General features: G+C 62.3%; 1 protein-coding gene across 1 annotated transcript; it reads left to right on the forward strand.

The window, feature by feature from the left end:
• Positions 1-757: 757 nt before the first annotated feature.
• BCL2L1 (BCL2 like 1) lies at positions 758-16,603 on the forward strand. Its single transcript, XM_062623861.1, has 3 exons — positions 758-889; positions 1,522-2,187; positions 16,180-16,603. Exons 2-3 carry the CDS (start codon positions 1,633-1,635, stop codon positions 16,315-16,317), a joined length of 693 nt encoding a protein of 230 aa, XP_062479845.1. The 5' UTR covers positions 758-889; positions 1,522-1,632; the 3' UTR covers positions 16,318-16,603.
• The last annotated feature ends 564 nt before the right edge of the window (positions 16,604-17,167 follow it).

Below are 17,167 nucleotides of genomic sequence, written 5' to 3' on the forward strand. Positions count from 1 at the left end.
AAGGCACTGCGCAGTACGGCCCAGCCAATCAGGCGAGGCAACGGGCTGAATGGTGTTGGGTGAGGCCTATCAGCTGCCGGTAGGCGGGTCCCCCAGCAGGGCTGGCGGGGCGGGTCACCGGTGCACGGCTGTACTGCACGTGGTTACCGGGGCAACTGGCTGCGCTCCCCGGTACTCCGCCTGCAGCAGCGGCATCACCCACAGGGTGGCCGCGGTCTCCCGCAGCACTCTGGAGACACAACAGCGATCACACAGAGAAAGCCAGGCTGCTGTGAGGGGACAGGCGGCCGCGGGCTCTACCGTGCCCGTGCTGTGTGGCACCGGCGGGGGCTGGAGCCACCGGGGCCGCCGCGGGCCGGCGGGGCCAACAGGGGGCGACAAAGCACCGCCCTCCGCCCCGTGCCTGCGCACTGACATCGGCCGCTCGGCGCATGCGCCCCTCCGCCTCCTGCCCTCTCCCACCCTACCGCACCCCCCCGGCGCGGCCCAGCGGCGCTGCGGGCGATGTGGAAGCAGCCCGGGGGCTGCTGAGCGGGCCGAGGCCCGGCGGCCCACGGCAGAGCTGCCAACCGGGCCCGCGGGGTAGGGGCGGGAGCGATCCGGAGCCTCCGCCGGCCGTGAGGTGAGGGGAGGAGGGGGGCAGGCCCTGAGCGACGCGCTGCTCTGCCAATGGGAGAGCTCGCTTCCAGGCCCCGCCCCGCGGGGCTCTCCCGGCTGCTGATTGGTTGGCGGTGAGGGGCGGGCCCCGTTCTCACCGCCCCGCCCCGGTACGGCGGCCGCGAGGGGGGGGACGGCACCGGGGCGGGGGAGGCTGCCCCCTGCTGGCCGCCCCCTGCCGCCTCTCGCCCCGGTCCCGCCCGAACGGCAGCGACCGACAGGAACCGCTCCCGTAAGAGCCGGGCGGCAGCGGCGGCCCCGCGCTGAACGTGTCCCGTGAGGCCGGCCCTGGCGGCCGCGGACTCGCCGGTTTGCGGCCGAGCGAGGGGCTTCGGGGGTGGGAAGGGCTGTGCCCGGTGCAGGGGGTGCGAGGGTGACGCCGCGGTTACCGGCACACCGGGCCCCTCTCGGGGCTGCCGTAACCCTTGGCAACGCCGCTTGCCCGCTTCCGCCGGCCGCCGTTGGGCAACGCCGGCGGAGAGGGGCGGGGGGAGCCGAGCCCTTTAACGGGCGGGGCCGGGGGCGGGGCTGCCTCCGCCTCCGCTGCGCTCCGGGACTGGCGGAGCGCGGCCGGGCCGGCCCGCAGCCACCGCAGCGCCAGAGCCGCCTCCCGTAGCCCGGCCCGGCCCGGCCCGCAGCCGGTGAGATCCGGGGGTTCCCTGGGGTCCAGGTTGGTTTCCCGGGAAGGGAAGGGGCGGGGGGGGATGGCAGCCGGTCCTTGCTGCAGCTCCGATCCGGTGGCCCTGAGTCACGGCAGAAAGGAGCTCGGTTTAACGATGAGCTGCCCGCATTAGCGGCCCGGTGCATCTCGGAGCCATGGCATTAACCGTTTCTTTGCCTCTCTCCTCTGCTGTGCGTGCAAAGGTCAGATGCTCCCATCGGCGGTGCAGAAGAAGAGCGGGGTCGGGAGCTGCTGAGTGCTGATCTGTGCGTGCTCCGGACCATGGACTCATTGAGGGCGCCCCAGGTGTGAAAATGTCCAGCAGCAACCGGGCGTTAGTGATTGACTTTGTGTCCTACAAGCTCTCGCAGAAGGGCCACAGCTGGAGCCAGCTGGAGGAGGAGGATGAGACCAGGACTGACTTTGCAGCCGAGGAGGTGGAGATGGACGGCGTCCTCAACGGGAGCCCCTCCTGGCACCCGCCCGCCAGCCACGTAGTGAACGGAGCCGCCGTGCACCGGAGCAGCCTCCAGGTCCACACCGGGGTTCAGGCGGCCGACGTGAGGCGGGCGCTGAGAGAGGCGGGGGATGAGTTTGAGCTGCGGTACCGGCGGGCGTTCAGCGACCTCACGTCCCAGCTCCACATCACCCCCGGCACCGCGTACCAGAGCTTTGAGCAGGTCGTGAACGAACTCTTCCGCGATGGGGTGAACTGGGGGCGCATCGTGGCTTTCTTCTCCTTCGGAGGAGCCTTGTGTGTGGAGAGCGTTGACAAGGAGATGCGGGTATTGGTGGGACGCATTGTGTCTTGGATGACCACCTACTTGACCGACCACCTAGATCCCTGGATCCAGGAGAATGGCGGATGGGTAAGATCTCCTCCCTGCCTGTGTCCTCCCTCGTTCCGGGCTGGTAGTGGTGCTGGTCAGACCAGCAGTGTTTGTGTTAGCTCATGGCCTAGACCTTGGAGGGACATCAAGGGGCGCCTGGCCTTTCCCTCTGTGCTCTTACCACTCTGCCCCAAGAGGGTCAGTCCACTGCAGTGGCATAGTTTATGCTGATGTGTCCTTCTCCATCCCTGTTTGTTCCCTCCTCACTGTATGTTACGTAAAAGACCTGTTCTCCAGGAGCCTCTGGGAACCTCATGTCACCCAAGCTTGTTCTTCAAGCAGGAGCTCTTGGGCATGTTCCTGGTGTCATTTAAGAGCAGGGAGTGGAGCTTCTTCCTCTCCGGGCACCCTGTGTGTGATTTGTTGAGGCAACAGCGACTTCATTCTGGAGACAAGACTTTGGTTTTTGCCATGCTCACACGGAAGGGACCCCCCAGCACTTCCTGGGGGGGGACTGGTGGCTGCTGGGGCCTGAGGTGGGGACAGCCTCCACCCTGGGGAGCTGCTGGACCTGCAGCTGCTTCCCTGCTTGGCAGGGAGCGATGCTCCCAGCTGCCCCAGCAGCAAACCCCGCAGCTCCCTCCCGGTGGTGAGGTATTACCATGAATAAGCATTTCTCCAGGAAGCATTCCTGGGATGCCAGGTCCGGCTGTGCCGTGCTGCTGGGAACGGGAGGTCTGTGACCTACAGATGTCTTCAGTTTTCCTTCTGCTGCTGCATCTCAGCGATTCCCTGCTGCTGTAACCTTTATTGGCGCCCACTGGGGAGAGTTCAGGCTGTCAGGCAGGGAACTGCCTCGCTGGTGAGCTGAGGCCTTCAGCCTTCCTCATCCATCAGCAGGCCTCTGCACCTCGGGAAGGGGCAGGAACCTTGGAGCTCTGCACCCTCCTGATAGAGGAGAGGTGCAGGAGCCCCAAAGAGCTCCCAGCTCCTTGCTCCCGGCTGGCCATGCTGGGGACCCCTGGAGAAGGGAGCACCCATGGAAAGGGAGCACCCAGGGAGAAGGAAGCTGTTCACCCACGGTGCAGGAATTCCAGGAATGTGACTGCCCTGGGGCACTGCCTGGGTGGGGCTGCCCAGGCAGAGGAGTTTCGATTAATAATGGGATGTGGTGCCCATTTCATCGGGCTCTCTGGGGCCCATTATGTCTCATCCTGCACATCCCCCTGGCCAAATGCTGAGTTCCTTCCCCCTCCCTTCTGGTTTTGGCTTTTAAAGGCACAGCTTCGGCTTGGCATTGAGCGCTGAGATGGAGGTTTCCGAGGGAGGCTGTTGCTGGTGGTGACGGATTGGGCTGTATCCTGGAGACCCGGCCTTAATGCAATCGGATTTTTTGTAAATGAACTCTCGGGGCGGGGGGGGGGGGGGCGGATTTAGATTAAATCACTGGTGGAAAATCCCTGCTCCTGCGCTCAGGGAACGGAGCCCCTCCTCCCGCCTCCCCACCCCCCGCCAGGCTCGTCCATTTTTTGTGTGTCTGTCTCTAAATTAATCGTTTGCAGCAAATATTTGCTCACCGGATTGCGGAGGGGTCAGGACTCCTCTTGCTCTGACCCTCCCACCAGCGCTGCCTTTGAAGCTCGCCGTTCCCTCTCTTTCCCACCCAAGGGAACAACCTTGCTCCCTTCTTCTAACCTTGAACGGGGCTTCTGACTGCGCTGCTCAGGCTCTGCTGGTGCCTGAAGGGGACCTGGACAGGGTGGTGAAGGCTGTGGTGGGGAGAATCCACCCCACCACCATAAAACCCCAGCACTGGGCAGCTTGTTTGATGTCTCAGTGGCTTTCCTCTGGGCTGAGGTTTCACCGTGCCCTTTTTGGGGCAGCTGTGCCACTCCACATGAAGGACAGTGCGGCAGCAGTGGGTCTAAGGGATATCTATCTCATATAAGGGCTCCCGAGTGCCTCACGTGTGGGGATGCTTCCCTTTGCTCTCCCTCGCCTCCAGCTGCAGGCACAAAAGCGGTGGCCTGCTGCCAGCTCTCCCTGCAAGTGCCACCCTGCACTCGCTGTGATGGAGGGTCCCTCTCCTGCCACCCTGTTTGCACAGGGAGCCTGGAGCTGTTCGAGCCTGTCCCACGCAAACAAAGCTCTCCCCAGAGGTGCAGCAGGCAGGGCCTGGGAGAGGGATGCAAGTTGTGGCAGGCCCTTGGTTTGTGCTCTGCAGCGCTGCAGCGTTGCTCTTCCTGGAAAGCCCCACGGAGAGAGGGAAGGAGCACGGCTGCATCCCGAGTGTTGCACAGCCTGGCTGCGTAGGAAGCGCTTTCATTCCCCACCAGAGGAACAAAGGCGAGCGTAGGATGGCAGCGGGATGCAGGTTGCCTTTGGAGGGGCCTGGTGAGGCTGTTGTGTGCAGGGCTGCAGCACTTCTCTTGTAAAGGCTGCTTTGAGGCGAGGGGGAAATGGTAAATCTGGCTGTGGGGTGAACGTGGGTGTGTTTTTGTCACGTTTGCTGGCTCTTGGGTTGCCTCCTCTGCAATCTGGCACTGAGAAAACAACCAACCAAGAACAACCCGAGGGGGGCATTTAATAACGGCCAGAAGGGAGCTGCTGCCTCCGTGAGCCATCAGCACCAAAGAGGAGGCTTTTCTGGGGCAGCTGCTTTGGCCAGGACCAGGTCCCGTTGGCTGTGAAGTTCAAACATTGATCCCAGCGGGGATGGGGAATCAGGAGGGGAGAAAATCTGGTGGGGAGGGAGCCCGGCAGGCACAGAGGTACTGACCGTGCTTAATCTGTGTGAGAGGGAAGTGAGCAGTAGCTGCTGCCTGGCTGTGCCCCTCCAGGGGATGAGAGCTTCTCCTTCGAGGCTAAATCAGAGTGGGCTTGAAGGAGGGTGTTCTGTGAGTCTGAGAGGTGGATCTGTGGACCCAGAGGCAAGAAGCTTCCTGTTTCCATGCATATGATGGGGACCAGCATGAAGGGGCAGTGTCAGGCTGGGGCGGAGAGCAAACAGCATCTTTGTCACCGGTGTGTGACATCTGAATCCCAACAAACGGGGCCTTTCCAACCCAAACTGTTCTAAGATTTTGTATCTTTTACATTTTCTTCTTGAATGATAGGAAATGACTCAGCCTGTGTCATACGACAGCACAGCTGGGATTGCATCCTGGGTTCCTGCTCCAGCCTCCTCTATGGTTTCAGGTTGAGAGCCAGCCTTTGGTTCTCAGCTCTCTTCTCTGCCCAGGTATCCTGCACAAGCCTTCCCTGCAGCCACCACATTACCTGGGTGACCCCAGGTGCTCCAGGATCCTCACATCGTCTCAGTCCAAGCTTTTTGGGCAGTGTGGGCTGAGCACAGGTTTGAATTGTGCTGCTGTTGTGCCCCAAGCTTACAGCCTGGATCCTTGCAGCTGGGATGATGCCCCCATTGTCATCACCTGCTTGGGATGAAAAGAACACTGTCCTCCTGCCAGCCTTGTCCCGTTGCAGGACCGGGGATCCCTCCCTGGCCATGGGAACTGGCAGGGCCTTGGCTCGTGCTGGCCCCTGGCACGGCTCTCCCAGGTAGCTCTGTCCTCACTGGAGGCTGCTCTGGCCTGAGCCTGCAGATCCCTGGCAGCTCCTCACCCTGCCTGCGACCTGGGAGGCTTTTCTGCAGCGCTCTCCAGGAAATGCCATTGGAATGACTTCCACTGCAGCTTCCTGCCCGGCCCGCAGCAGCATTCCTGCTGCTGGAGGCGAGTTTCAGAGCTCTGCTCCTCGCCCTGCTCGCTCGGTTCTCCTTCGCTGGGGCCCTGCCCTGCTTTTTCCTCACTGCCTCTGGCTGCGCGGTGCAGTTTGATTCCGTTCCTTAGATCTGTGATCAGAGCGAGGGCCTGCGAAGCAAAGCCCCAGAGCCCGTCCGAGCCTCAGAGCAGCCCACTTAACCCCGTGCTCTTCCAGCAGAAGGGATTGTGTTTCCTTCCCTCCCAGGGGAGCCGCTGGGAACTGGGATTTGTAAAGCACTCCGAGGTTCTTTAATCCGGAGGATGGAGTGTCATGTAAAAAAAGACCTGTGAAATAATTAACAGAGTGTTTGGTGCTGCTCTGTGTTCACAGCTGCTCCTGCTAATGTCAGGCTTCCCCATCACCCCGCTGCTCTCTGAAGCAGGCTCTGCATCCCCCTGCGCGCTGCCTGGGCTCTCTGCCGCTTCAGAACCAGTTGGGTGTCCCACCACAGCACAAGCACAGGGAGCAACGGGCTCTTTTCCCCTGTGGAAGCTGCAGCTTGCGGTGGGGTTTTGGGGTGCTGCAGCTGATGGAGCTCCCGTGTGATCTGTGATGTGGTTTTACCCCGGGAGCAGCAGGCTGAGCGGTGCTCCAAGGCCTTTGCTGGAGCTCCTCTCCTTTGTTGTGTACCTGGCTGAAGGCACGGTCCCACCTCGACGTTACAGGGAGCATTTCTGAAGCAGCTCTTTCCCCACTAGCTGTAGTGCTGGAGTATTCCCAGGAGGAGCTGGGGGAAGGGAAGCGGTGGGTATCAGTTGTGGAAGTGTTGCAGACCTGCTGAACCGCGAGGTGAGGGATTAGCAATGGGGCAGGAAGGGGCTGGGGGAGCTGCTCCCTCCCCACCAGTGACCCCGATAGCAGAGGGGCTTTGACCTGCTGCTGGCTGATTCATGGGTGAAGGAATGCTCTGCTCTGGGGTGGCTCTGCCTTGGGACGGCAGGAAGCAGCCCCACTCCTCCTCCCCACTCCCGGAGGTTACCCTGAAACACTATTGTTCTGAGCAACTAAAGATTAACACGGATCATGAAAGGCATGAAAGGGAAGCGGCTCCCTCGGTGCCAGGGCACTCCTTGGTTCACTGCCCTGGCCTTGGACAGGGAAACTGTTCCTCCTCCCTGCTCCTCACCTGAGGGGTGTTTGGCACAATTCTCTCCACAGTCCCGCTCCCAATCACCCTTGGGATGCCAAGGGATTGAATCAGGGGCTGTGCTTTGTGCTTCCCCACGGTGCACCGTGGAGGGGACACCGGGGCTGTGCCGCTCGCACCGGGCTGTGCCTGGGGACGAGGGTGACTCTTGGCCACGGGCCCGGCGGGGTGAGGGTGCGGAGCCGTTGGCAGATGGCTGCACATGGGTTCACCGGGGCGCAGGTGTGGCTTTGGGAAGCTGCCTTCTAAGAGAGACATCAGTTTTGAACCCAGGAGGCTGGGGGGGGGCTGAGCCGCGGCTCCGCGCGCCGGGGAGCTGTGACCTACTTGTGCTCTGGAAACGCTCGAGTTCTCCATGCATAGTTGGGTGTTTTGCTTCTTTTCTCCTCATGTTTAATTGAGTTGCAAGAAAGAAGGATCCGAGGGCTGAGCAGCACCGGGGACGAGAGCCATGGCTGCGGGCAGGCCCGCCGGCCGCAGCTCCTGCGGGCAGGAAGCATCGCTCCAGCCGCCCGTGTCTTCCCTCGGACACGTGCTCACGTGTACCAGCCCAGTGCTGTCTCTCAGGATCTCTTTAATGGGAAACCCAGTGCACTCATTGCTGCTGCTGCTGCCTCCAGGGGAGCGAGGGAGGGAGGAGCGGGATTCAGAGCGTCAACCAGAGAGGCCACGGGGACTCTTTGAACACTGCTGTAACTGCTCTGCCTCCCCTCTGCTACGGCGAGCGGGGTGAGCGCGGTGCTTCAGGAGGCTTTGGGATGGTTGTTCTCTCAGCCAACACTCGCATTCACACTGCGAGCCCAAGGCAGGGTAATAGGCTGTATCTGCAAAGGGGAAGTGCAATTCCCTTGGGGAGAGCTGCTTGAATTTATTGCATTATCCTCCTTCCTGCTCAAGCTCGTGTTTGAGCTGTGTCTGCAGACGCAGTTCTGACTTAAGTACATCCAATTAGTAGCTGGCTTCTGGCAGCAGCATCCTGCTGGGGGACATGAGCCCTGGAGATGAGGAGCATCCAGTGGGAGCAGGGCCGGGCTCAGCCGTTCTGCTCCTGATCCGGGATGGACCCGGAGCTCCCTGGTCCTGAGCTCAGGGGGGAAGCGAGGCAAGAACAAAGAGCAGGCAGGTCCTCCCTGTCCCCAGGGGTGCTTAGGACTGAAACCAAGCACTCCAAAACGTGACAGCGGGGCAGCAGAGAGGGCCTGGGGCAGGAGCTGCTCATAGGTGTAAGAGGGGTGACAGGCAGAGCTGTGCAGGGACCTGCTGGGGGTAGGACTGTGCCTGAAGGGAGGGAGCTGCTGCTTCCTGAAGGAGCATGGAAGGGTTTTCCTTCTGCAGGAGGGCAAAGGGCTCTTTAGGAAGCTCAGAGAAGAGGCCTGGGCTGGCATGGCGCTGGTTTGGGTTGAATGCAGCTGGTGCCACGCTCAGGTGGATCAGCACAGCTGTGTGCATCACTTCGTTAGTTCTCCACACAATACCAGTCCCATCTGCACCTCAGGCTGGTTCGGGCCATCACTGGGGCTGAGGAAGGCTGGGGCCAGCCCGAGTGCTGTGCAGGGCTGTGCCAGTGTGTGCCATTGCTCTGTGTGTGTGACCTGTGGTGAGCTGGCTCCGGCTTTGGGCTGGGTGTGTGTGTGTGGGCCTGGGTAGTGGCTGGGTGACACACGGCTTACGTATGGAGACAATGAGCTCTTGCTACCTGTAAACCAGCCATAATAGTGGTCCAAGTGCTTCCATCCTGTAATGACATGGCTCACCAGTGTGTTAAACTTGCTGGAGAGCTAATACCTTTTATTAGAGCAACTGACCTCATTTAGAAGCTTCCAGTGCACCAGCCAGTGATTACTGCGTGCAACAACACGTACGGAGGAGCCCAGGGCAGGGCACAAAGTCTCCTTCTCGTGCTGCGTCCCTCTCTCCAGCCTTTGCTGCATCAGCTGCTGCCTCCGCTGCTTCCTGCCCTCCAGGAGTTTGCCAAAAGGGACTTGGTGGCTTGAATCATTTGAGATTTCATGTGGACTAACAGGAAGTGAAAACAGAATGGGGACATCTTCGTCCTCTTCCTGCACCTCCACCCTTTCCCCTTTTTCATTCAAGTGGCATGGAAGAATTACAGCAGCCTCGTGAGGGACTGAAGTGGGAAGTGGGGAGGCTGCTCCGGGGTGCATGAGGATGAATGGCTCGAGGTGGGAGAGCCCGGCGGGACGGGACCCACGTCCTCCGGGGCCTGTCCCTGCACCTCGCCTCGCTCCCTCAGGCTCTGGTGATGGTGCTGTTCCCCGCAGGGTGGGTTTGGATCAGGCTCCTGGTGCTGTTAAGGACCAGGAAGTGGTGTTTGCACCACAGCTCAGCCCCTGGCTGGGAGGGAACGTGGCCCCACGCAGGCACATCACGTCCCCGCGGCGCAGGTTCCCCCGTGGTTACACAAGGGCGCATTGCACAGGAGCCGGTGACGTCCGGGAGCCGCGGTGACAAGGTGAAAATGGAGCCGTGTGCCGGGGAGCAGGGACCCTGCCGAGGTGCCTGTGCCCGCTGCGGCGAGCAGATAACCATGAAATGAAAGCCTGAGCCCTCCCCTGGCCCCCTCGCACAAAGGCTCTGCTGCGGGGCTCAGACACCATCTGTCCGGTGGGGAGAAGCAGCGGAGAGACCGTCTTTCCTGGGACTATTCCACTTAATGCCCTTTGGAAAACAATCCCATTCCCAGCAGGTGCTAATCTCTTGAGTGGATCCGGCTCAGCTCATGTGTTCTTTGTCCCGCAGCCGCGCCGCTGCCGAGCGTGCCCAATCCCGGTGCTTCCGCACCTTTGGGAGCCCTCAGCCCCATTAGTTCTGGGAGAAACACTGATGAAAGATGGATGCAAGTGGATTAGTCACTGGCACCGGCTCCGGCTGGAACACACATGAATGTTTCAGGAGGTTTCTGGAAGGGAGAGCGCCAATTCCCGGCTCTCCGTGTCGTGCTGCGCGCAGCGGCTCCCGGGGCAGGGACGGGGGTCAGAGCTGTCACTCTCACCCCTTTCATGTGCTTGGGAAACGCTGGAATCGCGCTGAATGGAGCGGGGTTAGTGCAGGTTCCCTGGCGCTGGTGATGGAACCAGTTTGACAGGAGCTGCCGCGGCGAGGATTAGGGCTGGAATGTGCGAGTGAGGGCTTGGTTCTGCTTGGAAAAGAGCTGGCTCTGGCCCTCACCAGGCAGAAGCCCCGCAGGTTTGTCGGGCTGAGGCCCCCAGGACAGCCTCCATCCCTGATGGCGAGGGGCTTGGCCAGCCAGGAGGAGAGCAAGGCAGGGATGTGCTTGCTCTGTTAACCCCTTCGTGTTTCTGGCTGCATCCCTCAGCATTGCCAGCCCCGCTCAATGCAGCGCCCTGGAGCTTGGGCTGGGGCAGCACCCAGCAGCATCCGCAGCACCCCAACACAGTTCCCAGGGCAGGAGATGCAGGAGATGCAGCAGGCGGGTGGCATTCCCTGCCATTGTCATGGAGATCAGCAGCTGCTTCCCTGGAGGTCACCATTTGCATAACAGTTAGAGCTGGGTCTCTGGAGCATTTGCACCTGCACTGTGCTGTCCCCAGAGCCCCTTCATGTCCCCACGTCCCCAGAGCCTCTTCCCCTCCCCATTCGGAGCCTGCCCAGGGTTCTGATGGGGATCAAGGTGGGGATCTGGGGAGGCTCCGAGGCCTGTGCCTGGGATGGCAGGTTTCCATAGGCATGCTTCCAGTACTGCAGGCAGGGCTGCATGATGGTGCGGGCACCCTCCTGTCCCTGCTGCCCTCCCTTCAGGCCTGGGCTTCAGACAGCACCGAGGGTGATGGGGACAAGCATTGGTGTCAGGGCGGAGGGAGGACCCCCAGGATGTCCCTTCCACTTCCATAGCACAAAGGGCCCCACTGAGCTGTGCTTACGGGATCCTCATAGCGGCCTTTGGGAATCCTTTTGTTTGCTTTCTTTCCTGAAGCATCATCTCCTTTCCCCCCTGTTGCAGCTCCGGGTTCACATATGCCGGTCCCACGCGGAGAGCTGGCAGGCTCGGGGAGCAGGCTGCTCCATGCAGGGCTTTGTGTGCTCTGTGCCGAGCTCCTGCCTTGCTTTTTCCACGCTTGGGGCACTGCTCAGCACAAAACTGTTCCCAGCATCTCATTAATAAACGGCTGGTCATGCAGGGGAGCGCTCCTGGCTGGAGAGCAGTGTTAGACCCCTCAGCAGGAGCGCAGCTGCAGTCACAGCATCAGCCTTGTTTGCAAGTGAAACGTTGCCTCGTGGTGAGTGCTGGGCTGGGAGGCAGATGCTGCGGCTCAGGCAGCTCTAGGGCAAGCGCTTAACTTCCTGCAGCTCCGTTGGTGCGGGTGGGAACAATCCTGCTGTATCCCACGGGAGGTTTCTGATAAAACACATTGGGCTCTGTGGGTGGGAGAGGCTCCTGTGTGTGCTGAGCTGGTTCCTGTGCCTGTCCCCAGGGCTGTGTTATTGGGGCTGGGGGAGCTCTGTCGCTCCTGGGGTCAGTCTCTGGGCTGAAGCTGATGCCGTTGTGAAGAGCCTTACAAGGGCCTGTAGGGCCAGGCCAAGGGGAATGGCTTGAACCTGCCCGAGGGGAGACTGAGATGAGCTCTGAGGCAGAAGCTCTTCCCTGTGAGGGTGCTGAGGCGCTGGCACAGGGTGCCCAGAGAAGCTGTGGCTGCCCCATCCCTGGCAGTGCTCAAGGCCAGGTTGGACACAGGGGCTTGGAGCAAGCTGCTCCAGTGGAAGGGGTCCCTGGATGGAACTGGATGCTCTTTAAGGTCCCTTCCAACCCAAACCATTCTATGAATAGTCCCAGTAGAGCCCATATCTGCCCTTTCCGCTCTGCCCCTGGCTCACAAGAGACAGACAATGTTCATTGCAACATCTGCTTCCTCCGTGGGTCAGTGTCACTGAATCCTCTTTCCCCAAGTGTTGGTGAAGGAGGAACCTGCTCTGCTCTCCCTTAATGGGATCCAGCAACGGTTCCCCCTCCACTCAGCTGGGGGAGGTCTTGGGCAGCGCTGGTGAATGAAAGCAGCTGAACCTCGGGGGGGGCTGAACCGTTGGGTTTCCCTTCCCCTTTCCAGGATGTGAGCGCTGGCTCAGCCGCACCTCGTGCTCGTGAGAGCACTTTAGGTCAGAGCTCTCCTCAACACCGCAGCCTTGTCACTGGAGCTGCTGCGTCCCCCCGGTGCTGGGCTGCCTTCTGGGGCACTGCAGAACCTCCCTGCCCAGCTCTGCAGGGTCCTGGGCACTGCTGGAGCCTGATCTGCAGCTTCTCTGTCCCTGCACGCAGCAGAAGCATCCGCAGGGATCCCCTTCCCCAGTGAGCTCTGGTTTAGGCTCCAGCGAGGAAACTCCTTCCCCAGTGCTGGGGCGGGTGGGAGGCAAAGCCAGGGGAAGCCTTTACGTAGACATCACACTGCTTCCTCATTGCCTGGCCCCGAGCATCCTCCTCTTGGACAGTGGGGAAGGGGATGTGACGGGTGTTTGGTGGTGGAACAGCCTGTCCTGTCCTGTGCTGTCCTGTCCTGTCCTGTCCTGTGCTGTGCTCTCCTGTCCTGTGCTGTTGGCTCATGTCCTGCCCTGTCCTGTGCTGTCCTCTCTGGGTGGAAGGGACGACGGGCGAGCAGGGTGGGCAACTGGGACCCTGCGGTGCCGTTGGGACCCTGCGGTGCCGTTGGGACCCTGCGATGCCGTTGGGACCCTGCGGTGCTGTTGGGACCCTGCGGTGCCGTTGGGACCCTGCGGTGCTGTTGGGACCCTGCGGTGCCGTTGGGACCCTGCGATGCCGTTGGGACCCTGCGGTGCCGTTGGGACCCTGCGGTGCCGTTGGGACCCTGCGGTGCTGTTGCTACCAGAGTCCTTGTGATCGACTCAGGAATTCCAAGTATTTCCTCTCAGATAAAGGTGACTGGGGGAGGCCAGAAATATCCGGACGTGTCTGGGCAAGCCTGAGATCCCAGCACCGAGCCCAGCACCGAGCCCAGCCCCGGGAGGGCAGGATCGGTGCTGGGAGTCCTGAGCTTCAGGTGCAGGGCCCGGGGCCGTGTGGGAACCGAGCAAGCTGCCGTTCCCTAACCTTCAACCCGCTCCCGGGACGGAAGGGAGGCCGCTGCTGCCTGCTTTCCCACTGCCCCTGCTCTGGGATCGCCATTCCCAGGGCTCCCATCTGGGATCGCAGTCGTGCCGGGGCTCCTGAGGGAGGGCACTGCTCCCCCCGTGCAGGTCCCTGCAGCCCCAGCTGCATCCCAGCATCTGCTGCTCCCTTCCCCGGGGGAAGGAGAGGGATTCGCATCCCCTCCCTGCTCTCCTCCGCCTGGACCAGCCGATAGCTCCCGCTGCCCCCTCTGCATTTATCTCTTGCTCAGCAAACGCTTCCTTTTCTGAGAAGCAAGGCCCCAAAACTCACTTCTCGGAAGCGCCTTCCCCCCCCCCCCGCTCCTGGCACACACCATGGGAGGCAGCAGCCGCTGCCAGCTGCCTCGGGGGCCCTCTCCTGGTGCCTGCCTGGATGCCCCTTCCTTCCTTCCTTCCACCCCTGCAGCCGGCCTGGGCACGATGGGGCCGTGCCCGTTGCTGGGACTGACCCTCGGTGGGGCTGACCCTCGTGAATCCTTGATAATCCTTCATGAAGCCGAAACAAGTGGCTTTTCCTGGGCGAAAAGGAGGGCGCAGCCTCCCCCTTGGTCCTCCCTGGGTGGCCCCTGTGTGTGAGCCTTGGCTTGCCCGCCCCGGGGTGCTGTGCAGCACCCCCAGCCTGGTGGGAAGGGAGCTCCTGCCACACTGTGGAGCCATGGGGATGGTGCCATGGCCCTGCAGAGGGCTCAGGGGGAGCAGTGATGTGCCCTGGGGTGAGTTAGTGAAGTCCCTGTGCTCCCAGCAGCCTGCCCAACCTCTGCTGATACCTACTCACGGTCGAGGGGGGTATTGAGATGCTGGAGATGGTGCTTGGGGCAGAGGTGGTGCTGAGGTGCAGGGGCAGTTGTTCAGGTACCTAATCCCCTGTGGCAGGAGGCCTGTGGCCAAGAAGAAGGGCACATCCTGCTCCCCTTGAGCAGCCTTGTGTGTTGCACACCTTGCTGTCAAAAGCTGTGTGTTTGTGGCGGGGTGAGGAGGTAAGCGCATGCTGTGACCATGCTGGGGCTGTTTTGGAGGAGCCAGAGCACTGGTACCCTCTGTCCATGAGTGATGGAGAGGCACCTGCCTAAAGAGAATCTCGATCCCTGATGTGATCCAGGAACTGAAGCCCTGCAGGTCCTGTGGCAGCGACTGCAGCTCTTTGTGGGCTCTGGGCAGGTATGGGAGGCAGTTTCAGGCAGGGATGGCAGAGCAGGCAGGGATGCTGCCAGAGCAGGCAGGGATGGCAGAGCAGGCAGTGATGCTGCCAGAGCAGGCAGTGATGCTGCCAGAGCAGGCAGGGATGGCAGAGCAGGCAGGGGTGGCAGAGCAGGCAGGGGTGGCAGAGCAGGCAGTGATGCTGCCAGAGCAGGCAGTGATGCTGCCAGAGCAGGCAGGGATGGCAGAGCAGGCAGGGATGCTGCCAGAGCAGGCAGGGATGCTGCCAGAGCAGGCAGGGATGGCAGAGCAGGCAGGGATGCTGCCAGAGCAGGCAGGGATGGCAGAGCAGGCAGTGATGCTGCCAGAGCAGGCAGGGATGGCAGAGCAGGCAGGGGTGGCAGAGCAGGCAGGGATGCTGCCAGAGCAGGCAGGGATGGCAGAGCAGGCAGGGATGCTGCCAGAGCAGGCAGGGATGGCAGAGCAGGCTGGTATGGCAGAGCAGGCAGGGATGGCAGAGCAGGCAGGGATGGCAGAGCAGGCAGTGATGCTGCCAGAGCAGGCAGTGATGCTACCAGAGCAGGCAGGGATGCTGCCAGAGCAGGCAGTGATGCTACCAGAGCAGGCAGGGATGGCAGAGCAGGCAGTGATGCTGCCAGAGCAGGCAGTGATGCTGCCAGAGCAGGCAGTGATGCTGCCCCTGCCTCGGGGAGGCCGTGCTGAGTCGTGACAGGAGCGCAGCCTCAGCTGGGCTTATCTGTGCTTCCCCAGAGCTGCCGGGTTACTGGAACTGCTCTCACTTATCAGGGAGCAGGGACCTCGCTGGGAACATGGGCTCGAGGTGTGACAATGGCAAGCTCCTGCTGACGCCAGCCCGGGCCCGGAGCCTGGAGCTCAGCTCCAGCTCCTCCAGCCCCGGGGCTCCTGCTCGGCCCTGATAACCCCGGGGGCAAAGGCCCCTGCGCATGGACCCCTCCTTCCCTGGGGACCCGAGCAGCCATTGACCGGTGATGCAGAGCCCCGGCTGAGCAGAGGCTGGCTCCGTGCCACGGGTGCCGCATGGGCGCAGGGGCAGGCGCGCTCTCTGATGCTCTTCTCTGCCCTCCATCACCCCAGTCCAGGCCATGCCACGTGTCCAGCGCTGTCACCCCTCAGGGACAGGGGCTGTGGCTCCATCCTGTGCAGTGCCTCTGCTGGGATGTGCCCGGCTCTTGCTGGTGCTGGAGGTGAGGGGCTGGAGGCGGCCGGCTCGGACGAGCCGGGCTGGAGTGGCTGCATTCCTGGCCAGGCCTCCTGCTTGGCCGCCGACCCCAAGGGGAAGGCAGCAGTTTGGTGACCCAGTGCCTGCCTTTGCCACAGGGCTTCCTGAAATCCAGAGCAACCGGTGCCGGCCGGGATGTGGCAGTGCTGGCGGTGATGGGAGCCTCCACTTGGATGCAAAAGGGATGAACCCTGTGGGCTCCTGCCCCATCCGTGGGCACCAGCCCTGCTGCAGCTCCCCAAGCCTTGGCCATGGGCTAAAGCCCGGTGTCCTTCTGCTGCAGTGATTTCTATCCCACTTTGATGCTAATATTAGCGAGCCCGCAGCACGTGATGGATGCAGCATCTCCCGCCCTGCCCGCGTGGTGCTCTCCTTGCCAATCCTTCCTGGCATCCCCTTCTCCCGTCACTGATCCTGTGCTTCCCCATCGCCCTCTGTGCGTGACTCAGAGCAGGGAAGCACGCACGGCATCTGTCACCTGCCTGCTCCCCACCACCGCCTTCCGCCCCATGCCACGGTGGGGCCCAGGGATGGCCCCTGCTCCGCTCCCTGCCCTCTGCTCACCGCCTCCCTCTTCCCGCAGGAGCGCTTTGTGGACCTCTACGGGAACGATGCTGCTGCCGAGGTGAGGAAGGGCCAAGAGACCTTCAACAAATGGCTCCTGACCGGGGCCACGGTGGCCGGGGTGCTCCTGCTGGGATCCCTGCTGAGCCGCAAGTGAGCCGGCCCCACCGCGGCCCCCCCCAGCCACTACACTCCTCCCAAGCACCGAGCCCTGTGGGGGGCACCCCCCACGCCGCAGCTCCTTTCTCGTAGCCCCCCTCCCTCCCTCCTCATCCCTCCCGTTGTGTTTTAAAGGCGCTGAGGCCACGGCAGCACTTCAGCCACCAGCTCCCACGCTGGGGGGACCCGGGCGGGTTGAAGGGGGGGCTGCAGAAGGTGCCCCCTCCCCGCAGGGTCCTCCAGGTCACTTGGAAGAGAATAAAACAGACTTATTTTTGCATGTGTGAGTGCGTGCGTGTGTGTAGATGTGTCACTAACGTAAGGTGCCCCAGCCAGAGCGAGGGTCGAGGCTCCATGCTCCCGTGTCAGGCCCTGGGAAGAGGCAGGGCTGGCGTGGAGCATCCCTGCAGCATCCCGGTCCCGTCCCTGCTTCCTCCAGGCAGAGCTCATCCCTGTGGTGAGGGGAGTGAGGAGGAAGAGGCAGAGAGGCTGGAGGCGGCGAGCTCTGCCCTCACATCAGCCCCTTTCTCCCCAGGCACCAGCTGCTGGGAGCTGATCTCAGTGAGGACGGAGTTTGAGGCTGTGCCCCGTTGAAGGGATCCTCTTCCTCCTCCTCCCTCTGAATGTAAACTGCAGCAGGGCCTGGCAAAGGAGGGAGGCAGGCGAGGGGCAGAGCGCCTGAACCAGCCCCTGCCCTGGCACAAGGGCCCCGGGGCACGGAGGGACCGGGGGAGCGATGCAGGAGGGGAAGCAGAGCCCTGGGAGCAGCACCCCCCCCTCCATGGCCCATCCCTGGGGGCAGCGAGGGTTGGCACCGGCGCAGAGCCTCATTGAGGCCATGCCCGTGG

The sequence above is a fragment of the Pezoporus occidentalis genome, unplaced genomic scaffold (assembly GCF_034315485.1).
Source record: "Pezoporus occidentalis ecotype Australia unplaced genomic scaffold, CSIRO_AGI_Poc_V1 ctg259, whole genome shotgun sequence".
Taxonomy (NCBI): Eukaryota; Metazoa; Chordata; class Aves; order Psittaciformes; family Psittacidae; genus Pezoporus; species Pezoporus occidentalis.

Bases quoted from the DNA above. Each gene is read 5' to 3' on its own strand.
- BCL2L1 (XM_062623861.1), top strand. From the start codon at position 1,633: ATGTCCAGCAGCAACCGGGCGTTAGTGATTGACTTTGTGTCCTACAAG. The intron at 2,188-16,179 runs GTAAGATCTCCT...CTCTTCCCGCAG, and splicing joins TCCAGGAGAATGGCGGATGG to GAGCGCTTTGTGGACCTCTA.